Raw genomic sequence first — 13,041 nt, forward strand, 5'->3', positions numbered from 1 at the left:
CACCCTGCCAGGGCAGTTGTGCTCCCCACTTGCACTGCATTGCTGATACCATGCTGGGCCATCTCTTGTCTGTAGTAATGTTATGAAGGGTCACACCATCCTGTCTTCCAGTCAAACCACAGCCTCCATTCAACCTGACCGCTTTGTGCTCAGGCACTTATAATATTTCCTGGGAAACCATCTACCAGATCTTTCCCTTCTACTTTTTGGATGGGGACCTGGAATACCAGCTGCGTTACAAGAGAAGAAGTGAGACCTGGGAGGTAAGTGAGATGTCACTTTACCATCAAGTAGGATGTACCAGCCAAGAGGAGACTAGCACAACCAGGACAGCAGCACTGGTGTGGAAGCAGAGTTTTCATGGTTTAGAAAAGCTGTCTCTACTTGCCTGGACTGAAAACAGGCAAATCCAAAAATGAATTGAGAGCAGAAACTGTGTGGGAAGTACTAGATCCTGTGAGGAAGGCTGATAATTCATTTGATTCTCATGCTGTCCTGCATGGAAGGCTTTCAGGGCTGCTGCTGACCAGCCAGAGAATGGCCTTGCAGAAACAACACGAAAACAGAGGAGGTTACTTTGCAGGGATCCCTCACTGTGCAGCAGTGAGGGTAAAGTGGGAGCAGTCACTCCAGCCCTGAGTGTCTGGTGTTTAATTGTTCACAGAGCCAGAAGACTAAAGCTGTTCATGAAGACAAACGGACGCTCGTGATCCTGCCGTGGGAGCTCCAGGCCAACACTGAGTATGAGTTCCAAGTGAGAGCCAAGCCCCGGGAGGACAGTGGCTACCATGGGTTTTGGAGTGAATGGAGTCCTCCACTGGCACTGAAAACCAGCCCTGCCGGTACACGCTGCCAGCTCTCCTTGCCCTTCCAGTTAGTCCAGTGTCAGAGAATGCTTCCAGAACTCTCATCTAATTAATTAGAACAAATTCTAAACAGTCTAGTAAAGACAAGCATGGTTAGCTTTCTTACTGAGCACATGAGCCCCAGGCCTGGGCTGTCAGTATTAATGTTCTCACTGTGTGGCAAAGCCCACAGCAGAGGGTTTGGTGGGGTTGGCTCTAGGCTGGAGTGTCACAGCAGGAGTGCAGCCTTTAGCTTCTGTTTCAGTCTCAAATGTCCAGGGCCCTGCTTGTACTTTCAGAAATGGGGCAGACCTCCCCTACTGGAGCTTAGTGTGGCCTTCAGCTCTCAGGGAGGGGGATCCTGCCCTCAAGCCTGAGTTCTGTGTCTGGACTCTGATGTTTGGGCATGGGTGTCTCATTTGGTAGCCACCACTCTACAGGGAGTTCACAGAAGTACACTGATGCCTGTCCTGGTGGAACAGGCTATGAAAATAGGGAGTCTTTGCTCCTGTAGAGCAGGCCAAGATGAGTGTGGTCAGTGTCAGCAGCATGTGCTAAGCCTCCCTGCTCTCCACATCTGCAGCTCAAACTGAAGTGTTACAGGGTTTACATGGTGTTGTGGCAGCAGGGCCAGGCTTCATTTGCTAAGGGATATCTGAGCTGTGGATCTCAAAAATCCTCCTTTCCATCACGAGTGGAGAGTAGCCACCAAGCACTCATCTAGTCAACATCTTTCTTCACGTGTCTCTGACCAGCTGCACTCTCTTTTCTCTTCATGGATCATCCAGGGAGGTGTCCATAAAGCAGGAGTTAGAAACACCAGAGGTCTTCGTGGCAGGGAGCTGTCCTACTCCAAGTGCATTGGCTGTCCATCTGTGGTGCAACCAGGCCATAGGGCAGCTGATGCTCCTTTCATTGATGCAGTCTTCTCTGAGCGTCCTCCTTCAGACCTCGTGTCTGGAGTGTCAGGGCCCAGGTGACAGTCCCAGTGTCCTTATGAGAGAGTCTGGGGGAGAAATCGAGGGTGTCTCATAAAATCATAGAATCCTTTAGGTTGGAAAAGACCTCCAAGATTGTCAGGTCCAACCTTTGACCAATCACAACCTTGTCAACTAGACCATAGCACTGACTGCCATGTCCATTCATTTTCTGAACAGCTCCAGGGATGGTGACTCCACCACCTCCCTGGGCAGCCCCTTCAGTGCTTGACAACCCTTTCCATTGCAAAAACCCTTTTAATCCTCACTATCCTCCTGCCCGTTCACAAGGGTAGAAATGCAAGGTGAGCCTGAATAACCCCATCTCTTTCTCCAGCAGTGACACAGACAGCAGGCATGGCATGGCTGCTGCTGTTTGGTGTTGTGGCAATCATGGCCTCAATCACAACCTTCCTGGCCAAACAGCAGAGGTAAGAACACTTCAGGAAGTGGGAGAAACTGTTCTTTTTCTGTCCTGATAAAGATGGGGTGTTCACATTCAGCCTTCTTCACATCTTGTATCCCTATGCATGGACAGCCATGGGCCGTGAGGGCCAGCCAAGTATGGGCTCTAGCTGGTGTACTGCCAGGAGTGACCTGCTCTCTCCTGGGGCTCTGCTGCCATTCAGCTGACTGGGACAAAGCTGTGGTACCTGGGGATGGAGCAGGGGCTGCCCACCCTCCCGAGCTGTTCCCCTGGCCTTGCTGGTGCTCTGCATTTGCCAGATGGAGCAGTAGCCAGGGGTGAGCTGCTCCTTTTCAAAGCTGATGCAGGTCCCTCAACACTGGCTGGAGCCTCTCTCCCTTTTGGAGGGTCCCAAGCCCTTGCAGAGGGATGGGGTGCTAACACAGAGGAGGGCTGAGCTGGCAGCAACAGGGCTGGCACAGCCCAGGTCCACAGAACAATGGCACAGGGCAGAGTTCTGGCCTGCAGGCCACAAACCAGCCCAGCCCAAGGGGAAAATGCATTTCCAGCACTTGGTGCTTTTCCAGGAAGGAAAAAATTGGAACCTTTTTCCTTAGCATGAATATGTGTGTGCAAGTGCAGAGGCCTCCCCTCCTGTGAGGCTCACAGGAAAGGCCAATAGATGGCTCTGGCAGCACAGGACATCCTTGGATCCTCAGCCACTTGCTAACTCCTGAGGCCAGACAGGTGATCTCAGTTGCTTGAAATGGATCTGGAGATGCCTTACTTTGCCTCTGTAATGTGTGCTTAACCCCAAAGCCTTTCTCTTTTCTCTTCTAGCTTGTGGAAGAAGATGGTTTGCATCCCAGACCCTGCTCCCTTTTTCAGACCTCTTTACCTGGCACATAACGGAGATTTCAAGGTATTAATGGGCTGCACGAGTGAGTGGAGCACATGATAAACTAAAAAGCCATCATGCTATCCTGGGCAAGGGATTCTCACTAGGGCAGTGGAGGGGAAATCTATTTCAAGGAATGCCAAACAGCTCCAGATATAAGGACCAGAGCTCTCCAGTGTCCCTTCTGCACCATGAAGATCTTTGTCACATCTGTGCCCCTTATTCTCTGTAGGTGCTGTCTGTGTGAGCTGAGTTCATGTGATTTGTGAAGCCTGGGACCCTGACAGGAGTGCAGAAAGGGATACCAGGACAGTAACTGGGATCTTTCCAAAGCTCTAGTCCTATGCTGCCATAAAGGCCATGGCACAGACTCGATTGTAGAGCCAGATCTCCCACTCCAACCTCTGCAGTGACACAAACTCAACCTTAAGCCTTGTAGTTTGCTCTGAAGAGTCACTCATACAGGCAATAGTTATGCATATCATCCTGGAAAGATGGCCAGAGCTTTGGGGGCAAATAACTGCTATGTGATAGTACAGTGCAGCTGCCTCCCTATGATGGAAGTGTCTTTGAGTACCTTTGCCTAGTCCTCCCAAATTCTCTTCTCATTTAACATCAGCCAAACCTGCTCATGTGACAAAATGGTTTGCAAAGGCTGCAGAGTTTGCTGAAGTTCTTGGGATACAAAAGTAAAAAGCACATTGAGCATCCATACATAATGATTTTATTAAGCTGAAGAGCAGCTCACAATGCTGTTATCAGGCTGTAAAAGTGCTGACATATGAGTGCAGACATCGCTGCCTCTTTCTGAACAAGTTCCTGTTATTACAGCAGAACTGATCAGAGACACTTCAGCATCTGCTTTTTGTTTCTGCTTTTTCTTACACCCTCTGGGAGAGGGACACCAGCTGGGCCCTAATGATCTCCATGTACTTTCCCACTGCTGCATGGCTGATGTGTGTAAGGAGGTTAGGCCCGTAGCCTGGGAGGGGTGATACTCAAGCTGAGGCCTGCAGTGACTGTCTCCCTTCCTTCCTGCCTTCCTCTCTCAGACCTGTTGTGGCTTCCTATATCTCCACCAGAGGGTTACTTGCATCTTCTGGTGAGGCAGGTGGCACTGGTTGCTCTCAGGAGGAGGACCAGGTGGACCAAGTCTGGGAATTCCTGAGAGTCATGGGCTAGTGCTCACAGTGGCAATGCACACAGCCTGCACACCAAGAGCCATGCTCCTCTCAGGTGCATCCGTGGGGTTCTCTGTTCTGGGCACATTACATTCTTGCTAGTTTCTAGTTAGGCTGTTCAGTGCTGCTGGGAAGGGAATGAGCCTCAGTTGCTAAAGTTGAGTTGTTTCCTAGTAAATGTGCAGGTTAAAGCAGCAGTTGCCTACACAGCCACAGCACAAGATGTACAGACAGGGATGCCAACCAAGGATGTGGTGACATCACTAAGAAGTGAACAGACTTGTCATTTTTGGCTGACAAAAACCTGATTGATGTAGGTCTTATTCAACTGCATCCTGCTTGCATCAAAGAAATGTGGGTTTTGTTAGGTTATATCTGTGAATAATGTTACAAATTACTGCAGAGAGCAGTCCTGGGTTGGGTAGGAAGCAGTGAAAATGTTAGAGAAAAACTTAAGATGTACAAGGGAAAGCAGAGAAATGCTGTTTATTCATGTTTGTACATGAATCCTTAGATTCATATTGAGTGGGAATTTGCAAAGAACTGTCAAGAGGGAATAGGAAATTCTGCCTACTCAATTCTAAGAAAAAGATTTTCTGCTGTTTCTTCAAATAACCTGTTGCACCTTAAATGCCTTTCTGTATATCACAGCTTTAATAATAAGTCCTTTGTAGCTTAGGTTAAAAATGAATTCAAATAGACTTGGTGCTTCCTGCTGTAACAAAGATTTTTTTTTCCAAGCCCTCTGTCAGAGGGCAATAAACTGTGTCAAGCCATTCTTTTCTCAAATACTTTGCTCATGTATAGTTATGCTGAGAGCAGTTTGGGACTGGAGGCCAATAGGATTAAGGCAGTCTGGCAGCTGTGGCAACACTCAGCTCTCATGCAGCACTCTGCCAGAAACCTTCCCAGTGTTTATGAAGCACAGTGTTCTTACCTCTTTTATACACAGCAGAAAGTGGTGCACTTAGAAGAGCCTTGACACAGCTCAGCTGTTAAGTAAGTGGAAGACAGGGAGCAGAACCAAGTCATGAGTCTGTGCTGTGCCCATACTCAGCACTGCAGAATCCTCTAGCAGGATTTCCTGACATTCATTAGTGGCACATGCCTGAAGTTTGCTGTGATCTGAGTGTCTGATTCAGTGACTTCTTCAATAAGAACAGAAACTTTTACTTTGGTCTTAAATCATAGAAATCCAGAAGTGCTTTACTGCCAGATGTGCCTGAATGCAAGGGGCTCGTGATGTAGAGAGAATGCCTGGTGCAGGGCAGAGTGTGATACTAACAATGATACAGAAGGGCAAGATTCATTGCGTGGCACTCCCTAATCATCTGAGTAAGTGTTGCAGGTGGTGGCTACAGCTCTGTGGTCCCCATCCCCTGCCTACTTCTGTTTCCTTCTTGTTACTGTGAAAGAAAAGGCTGTTGCATGGGAGAAACCTTGCCCTGACCCCCTCCCCAGGAAACTGAGGCAAGGGGAGTGAGAGGCCAAGGCTGTGTGTGTGCTGGGTGCAGGTGCAGCACACAGGGAGAAGCTGACCATCCTTCCCAAGAGAAGCAGCATTCAGGACCAGAGGGAAGGGGAGACTTGGTGGCTTGGCTTGGGACCTCAGGCTGATGCATGAAAGAATGCCACTATGGGCAGTGGCATTCTTTACAGCATAGAGAAAACTGCAAAGCCATGAAAACTTCTCAGAGCTAATGATTTTTGATTACTTCAGTCAGTTCTCCTGCAGCTGCCTGTGTCTGGTAGTAACATCTCCTAGCCTGCTACACTGGAGGAGTCAGTTTTAGAGTTTGACTTTGCCTCTGAAAATTTAAGAACTTAGGTCATTTCTGTGGAACCTCAAACCTTGTGATATTAACCTCTCTCTCCCTGTATGTCTTTCTACAGAAGTGGGTTGGTGCTTCCCATATGAAAATGGCCTTCGATTTCTTTGACTGGGGAATAGTCCTTCCAGAAGTCCTAGAAGTTTACAGCATGAATCCTCCCAACAGCACCTCACAGGAAGAGCTGCATGAGCTGAGAAAAATTCTGCCTTGCAAGCCCTGTGTGTCTTGCCTGACTGCCCCAGGTCAGGATAGCCAGTCCCTGTGGTCTAGTGTGAACAGCAGTGGTGGGACCGAGGACCAGTCTTATGGGCACTTGTCCATTGATACAGTGACTGTGGCTGATGAATTTACACCTTGTAACTGCCAGTGCAGCTGCAGCCACGAGCACACCAAAGAGGAAGATGATAGTGCTGGAGAACCTGGTTACCCCAAGGTTAACATTGATGAGGAAGACAGAAAGATACCCAGTGGCTTGCATCTGGCTGACCTGACCACACAGGACAAAATACTTGCTTCAGGCTCTGTGTCCACAGACCACCTGAGGAGTACAAGTCTCCTAGCCCATCAGCAAGTAGGAAGGGCTTTGGAAGGAAGGGTGGGGAACATCCTAGAAGCCCTTTGCTTGCAGCCTAATCAGTGGGATTTGGAAAATCCAGGTTCTCTACCTTCTCCTGACGGTGAAAGTGTTTCCTACAGTGAAGGCTCCTATGACTTCTATGCTCACAACACAAGGCCTGGTGACAGTTACCCTGTGATCTGCGTGGATTTGGACACTATTGACAGTGGCTTTGTGGACTCAGACTGTGGAAGTCCAGTTGACTGTGAATTTGAGCAAAACAGTCAGACCAACTCTGGGCCCATCCCTCTTGAGCAGGAGCAGGAGGACTTTCCACGGAGCTATGTCAAGCAGTGGGTCTCCTGTGGCCCTGACAGCCCTGTTAGTGGCACACAGACAAACTAAGGACTTGGTGTTGCCTGGCAGAGTGTGGGGCCTTTCTCGTACTGTGACAGGAGCAAAGTGTTAGCAAAATTCAGAGGAGAAGCAAAGTTTACTTCGTGTGAGCTCTACTGCGTACGACCAAAAACTATATTTTTATTGCCACTTATCCTCTTAAGGTCTCAAACTTGTTGTGATTGATTGTTTCTGGGTTTTGGGTTGGTGTTTCTTAGAATCCAAGGTCAACCCCCTTATAATGTCTGAAAAAAGCAACTGTACCTTGAAAATCATTCCTTGGCTTATGTAGATGTGCAAATTTTTTTCAGTAACCTTATAAAGAGTACAGAGCTTTATATTATTTCTCCTGGTATTCTCACATGACTTGAGAGTTTGCTGTACATGGACTCTTAGAGGCATAACTCATGGTGAGCATGTTTGCTACATTAAAGTTCCCCTACCCTTTCCAAACAACACAGGCAATGTCAATTTTCCTGCTACTGTCTTTGGCTCTTTAAACCCAGCTGGAGCAGTTTGTTAATTACAGAGGGTCCCAGCCCTGTCCACGGGGTATAATCAAAACCAATTCTTGAGTGTCTCCAAGAGACCAAGCACAATTCAGGTTTCAGAAAGACTGTGTTTCCAGGGGGAGTCTGCAAATGCAAAGGCTTCAAAACATGTAATTCCAGACAATTCTCGCTACTAAGTCTTTACTGAATCAGCTTCTCTCCCAGCACTTTCCAAGCATGTTAACTGAGCAGCTTGTAGAACTATGCAGAATTTCAGAAATGCTGTCCTACCTGGATGTGGCTGTAACTGCATCTCCTGCCTTGGCCCTGCTCTGCTGCAGCTAACAGGTCAGTAGCACAAATTTTGAGCCATTTCTGCTAGCTAATAAAGCCAAATATGAAACTCCTGTTTGCACTGTAACTGTGAATCTGTTTCCCTCTGACACCTCTGTACCTGAGTTTGTTTAGGAAAATTGTATTGAAGTGTCACTGTACTACTGAAATTGAATGTGAAGACCTACATCTTCTGTAGGCTTGGTGCTACTAACCCAGAGGCTGCTTGGCTCACAAGAGTCCATCCTGAGAGAACCTTCATGGTGAAGGATGTGTTTCCAATACAGTAATAATCTGTTGTTGCTGTTATACCAATAAACTCCCTTCCCTCTCCTCCCTCTCTTGCCTGAGACTGCAGCCAACCCCACAGCTCCCTACACAGGAGGGAGCACTGTAATGAAGAGAAGCTGTTTCTGTTACAAGTGAGTGCAAGTGAGCATTGCTATGCATGGACAGCCCTGGTTGGACTGTTCAGAACAGCAACAGTACCTGCTATGTTGATTTTGAACCTATATGGCTCAGTTTTGCCCACGTGGTTATTACTCCAATATATTCCTAGCTCAGTGGTTTCTTGGGCACTGCTCTAAGATAGCAGTTTTTTCAGTTCCTTCCCTCCTTATTTTCCATTTTTCTTGTCATCTGCTGTGATGAGTTGTGGGAGGTGTTGTCTTCACGTGCTGGTGCATCCTCCCTGCTGTCTCCCAGTGCCCTGCCTGCCCTGCACCAGGCAGCAGAGGACCAGAGCAGCTGAGCCTGCCCCAGGCTGCCCTGCAGGGCTGTTTGCACCGTGCCCATGGGAATGGAGAGTGGGCAAAAGCATTTCTGATGATCTCAACACAGTCTTCTGCAGCTTTATCTTGTAACTCTTTCTCCTTAAGAAGCTGCATTGTGTTAAGTGACCCCAGGCTGCTGGGGGAGGAGGGGAAATTTGCCTGTCTTCTAGGGCTTTTTCCCTGTCAGTTTTGTGTGCTCTTTGTTTCTGTTAATGTTGTTGGCCCCAGAACTGCTGAAGGAGCTGTTTCTGTTATTGCAATGCTATCTGCCTGTACATCTGATAGAAGGTGGTGGGTTTGTGCTATGTTGGGCTAGAAGTTCCCTCTGGTCACCCTAGGAGACACTTCATGGGCAAGTGTGTGGCATGAGGGTATTTCAACAAGGGAGGCTGCTCCCTTTGAAGCAAGCTCATAACAAATAAGCTTTTGGCCAACGAGTTGTCACTGTGGATGTGGAGAGGTTTGAGGTGGGGTTTTCTGAGTGCCTCCTAGGAGCAAACTGAAAATGTCCCTAACCTAGCAGTATCTAATCTGGAAAAATTGTGTTTCCCCAGGAATTCTAGGGCCAAAGATCAGGTACTTGGAGAAGCATCATAACTCATTCTGTTGTACCAGTTTGGAAACATCCATCTCCACACAGCCCCTGCATCCCTGTCTCTTGGCCCCAGAAGTTGATACTGATGGACTATTATTCAGTTTGTGCTTAGTCTGCTCTCTCCCTTATCTGGCACTAGACCCACGCACAGGACCGAGCTGATGGATCCTGGCTGTAACACTGCCACTGCAGCTGGGCATGGGAAGAGCTGTTCCTTATGCACTCTAGGACTGGGACATGGAAGCACTCAATGCCTGTTTGCCTTTGCTTCCAGAGTTGCCCTGTGAGCACAGTGCAGCAGTTGGCTCTGGAGGCAGTGCAGGACAGGCAGCTCAGGGCTGCTCCAGAGCTCTGAGCACACTTGGGCAGGGGCCTAGGGTGGAAGCAGCTTCACCTTACATCCAAGCAGGGCTAGGAAATGGCTTTAGGTCACATAGAAAGCTCTTTTGTTGGCCTTTTAAATAAAATTTGCAAGCAGATACATGCATATTCAGCAAAGCACTTGGCCTCTTAAATGTTAACCCTTTAGTAGAAATTCCTCAGTTTCTCCATCACTAGTGAGTAATTGCAGAAGCAGCTACTTTAACTCAATCTGATAATCTGAGCAGTTTTTCATTGGTTCTTGAGATTATCTTTAAAATCGGGCACAGTAAGCTCTGCTTTATTATGCTGCTGCTGCTGCTGCCTGATCATCAAACCACACAGCCTGAGCTATCAAGGGGCAGGAGCAGCACAAAAAGTGACATTGCCTTTGAGCAGGTAAGACAGTTTAACATATTTCTGTGCTATGCATGCCAGTACACAATGTTGGGATACATCTGCTGAGCCAAGATATTGAAAAATATTTTCTTTACCTAAACGTGGAATTCTATATTGCTTCTTGTGCTTGGAACCTAGAACAAAAGAATCACCACAAGGGTCTGAGTACCAAACAACACTATTGCATTAATCCTGGTGGATTGTGCTCAAAAGAAGGTCCACCCTGAACAAGTGATTTTTTTTAGGTACTCCTCCCTGACTGAACGAGATGAGTGTAAAAGAGTCCAGACAAAGTAGTCCTCAGTGCTTGGGACTTTGCAGACAAAGATATACTTTTTTAATGTATGTGTGTATGAATGTTGCTTTATTGCAGTAGTCATCTTCTGTAGCAGCTTTTTCCTGGGATCCAAGTGTGTCAATCTAAAAGGAGATGGCTGTTCATGAGCATCACATTGTGGAAAAATGACTCCCCAAAGATGAAGGGAGAAAAGGAGTGGTTGTATGGGTTGTCTCTGAGAACCTGTGCAGATGAGAAAAGCCAACTACTTTTTCCTTATTTCCCAACAGTTTGCATGCTGATCGTGTGAGTCTGCTGAGTGCACTCGATGTGCTTCTGTCAGACATGTGCTTAGAGGCCTAGGGATCCAGAAGGTAGATAATCTATGCATCACTAGGTCATGTTGAACTTCTTGTCAAGATCAGTATCTTGCTGTAGGAGTGAGAGCAAGCAGAATACATTTTGAAAGAGTCCAGAGGCACTGCCAAATCAGAGCCTGAAGCTTCTGACTTCCTCTAAGATTTTGGTGAGCACGGAGGACCACAGGAGTGAGCTGCAAGAACAAATTACACTGACCAATGTTCTCCATATGAGAGTCGGTGGCAGAGGTGGAATAGAACTGAGGAGCTGTGGCTGTCTGCTGTGGGCTGGCACATAATACCACAGGTATCAAAGGATACTCAAGCATGGTGAAATCCTTGCTCATGCTCTTACGTGACACTTCGTGTTTTATCAGGCCTTTGTAAAGCTGATCTTGTCTTACTTGTAGTCACCCAAAAGTCAGTGATGCAAAGGCCCTTTCTGGTGTCCATCCCTTTGAATCCATTGCATTTCTCTAGACAATTCTCTCTGCATCTCATCAAAACTGAGCTTCTTGTCCCCACTTCCAGTCACTGACAGCCTTGCCTTGTCCTCTTGTCGTATCTCCCTCTGCCATCAGGAAGTGAACTCTATGATGTCAACTTCCACCTCCCACTACATGATTAAATCAATTACTCCTAACCATCCTCCTTGCTGCTGCTCACACACTGAAGGTGCTGCCTACAGTTCTCTTGGGCTACCTCAACCTCATTCTGCAAGTCTCCCTGTAATGCTCGAACCCAGATGATATCTAGGCTACCCCCATGACTGTGTTGTCACCTTCTTGTACTACTTCCCCTCTCAGTGGTACCTATCAAATAATTTATTTTACTCTGCAGACTCTTAAAAGAAAGGGCTATCATTTTATTGAGTGTTCCACTGGCCCCCAAATGTGGGGGTGAATCCCTCAGAATGGATTTCTGGTAACAGTGACAGACTTAGCAGTAAAAGTTGATCCTCTCTGTCTGTTGACAGGCAGTTGAGAGCATTTGGAAAATCTATGTTATACAAATTCTGGTTTAAATTACTTTTGGGAAATGGAGGCAGCTGATGGAACCACAGGAAGGGAGGGGAAAGGCATGGCTGAAAGGCCTCGTTTCCTTGAGCAGCTAACAGGCAGAACTCTGCCCTGGAAACAGCAAAAGGATGGAAACACCATTGCAATCACTCAGCTCATGTCAGGGCTTTACTCAGAGGTTTGGTCTCTCTCTGCTGCAGAGTGGTGGTGGTTCTCCCCTTCCTCTGACACCAGTTTTCACAGGGCTTTTCTGCCCTCACCCACAACTCCAGAGTCTTGCAGAGACTGGGCATTAGAACACAAAAAGCATCAAGCAGCCTTGCTGAGAAGTTGATTTGTCTTCCAGTGCTAGCAGCTGCTGTAAGAGCACCTGTGCCACTGGCACTGGGCTCCCATCTGAGCTGAGGGGGTTTGTTCTTTAAGATACCTCACCAAGACTTAGGGACTATGAGTCTTGCGTCCCGTGCTTAGGCAGGAGGTTCCAGCAACAAAGGTAGTTCCCCTTGGTACAAATTCTGCCCTAAGTCCTCTCTATGTGTATCTACCTTCAGTTTCCAACCACTGGATTCTTTTACACTAGTATATTAACAACAAAAATTTTTCTCCTGCCTGAAATCATCTTCCCATGTGAGATACTCGTGGCTGGTGTGAAATTACTGCTCAGCCTTTCCTTTGGTTAAGCTAAAGAGATTTCACTGGACTTTAATTGTTGATTTCTGAGGAAAGTTATCCAGAATTAAATCATTCTTACAGCCTTTCCAGAACTATTTTCATCAACTTTTTGTTTAAAGTGTGTATCCCAACAGAGGAAATTAATTAATGGCGTTACAAATGCTACACGTAGCTGCATTAGCTCTTCTTTTAATTGATCTGCACCCACAGTCTGTGTGTTAGCTCCTCTAATTGCATCAATGTGCTGCAGAATCTCGTTCAGCTGGTTATGTGCTATTTCCCCAAATCAGTTTCTGATAAGCCTTTCAAAATTCAGTGTTTCATCATCTGCTTATGACTAACATTCATGGCTTCTAACACACCAATTTGCATTTAAACATGCTTTATTTGTATCCAGGTGAGTTAGAGAACCAGAAATGTCTGTCACATTTCAAACATTGCAGAACTGAGCAAGAACTTCTTGTGTGGGCTGGGGGGAGGTCATCTGATTGGTAGCAATTACCTGGAAACCTTCTGACCTGCTTCACTTACCTTGGCCTCTGCTTGTTTGTTTGTTTGTCTCTGTGCCTGAGCAAGTTCCTGTAAGCTCATGTATAATTCTACTTCATGCAGCTCTATTTCCTATTGAGTCAGTATTACTGTACTTATCTCTGGGATCATACACAGCCCTGA

General features: G+C 47.1%; 1 protein-coding gene across 1 annotated transcript in view; it reads left to right on the top strand.

The window, feature by feature from the left end:
• IL21R (interleukin 21 receptor) overlaps window positions 1-7,175 on the top strand; it is a 12,450-nt gene extending 5,275 nt beyond the window's left edge. Inside the window, exons 4-8 of the mRNA XM_009083194.1 lie at window positions 112-263; window positions 665-842; window positions 2,160-2,253; window positions 3,069-3,150; window positions 6,201-7,175. Of these exons, the coding sequence (XP_009081442.1) occupies window positions 112-263; window positions 665-842; window positions 2,160-2,253; window positions 3,069-3,150; window positions 6,201-7,100 (1,406 nt within the window). The 3' untranslated portion in view covers window positions 7,101-7,175. The remainder of the gene's footprint in view (window positions 1-111; window positions 264-664; window positions 843-2,159; window positions 2,254-3,068; window positions 3,151-6,200) is intronic.
• Window positions 7,176-13,041: the final 5,866 nt, after the last annotated feature.

Source organism: Acanthisitta chloris, unplaced genomic scaffold (genome assembly GCF_000695815.1).
Source record: "Acanthisitta chloris isolate BGI_N310 unplaced genomic scaffold, ASM69581v1 scaffold40399, whole genome shotgun sequence".
Lineage (NCBI taxonomy): Eukaryota > Metazoa > Chordata > Aves > Passeriformes > Acanthisittidae > Acanthisitta > Acanthisitta chloris.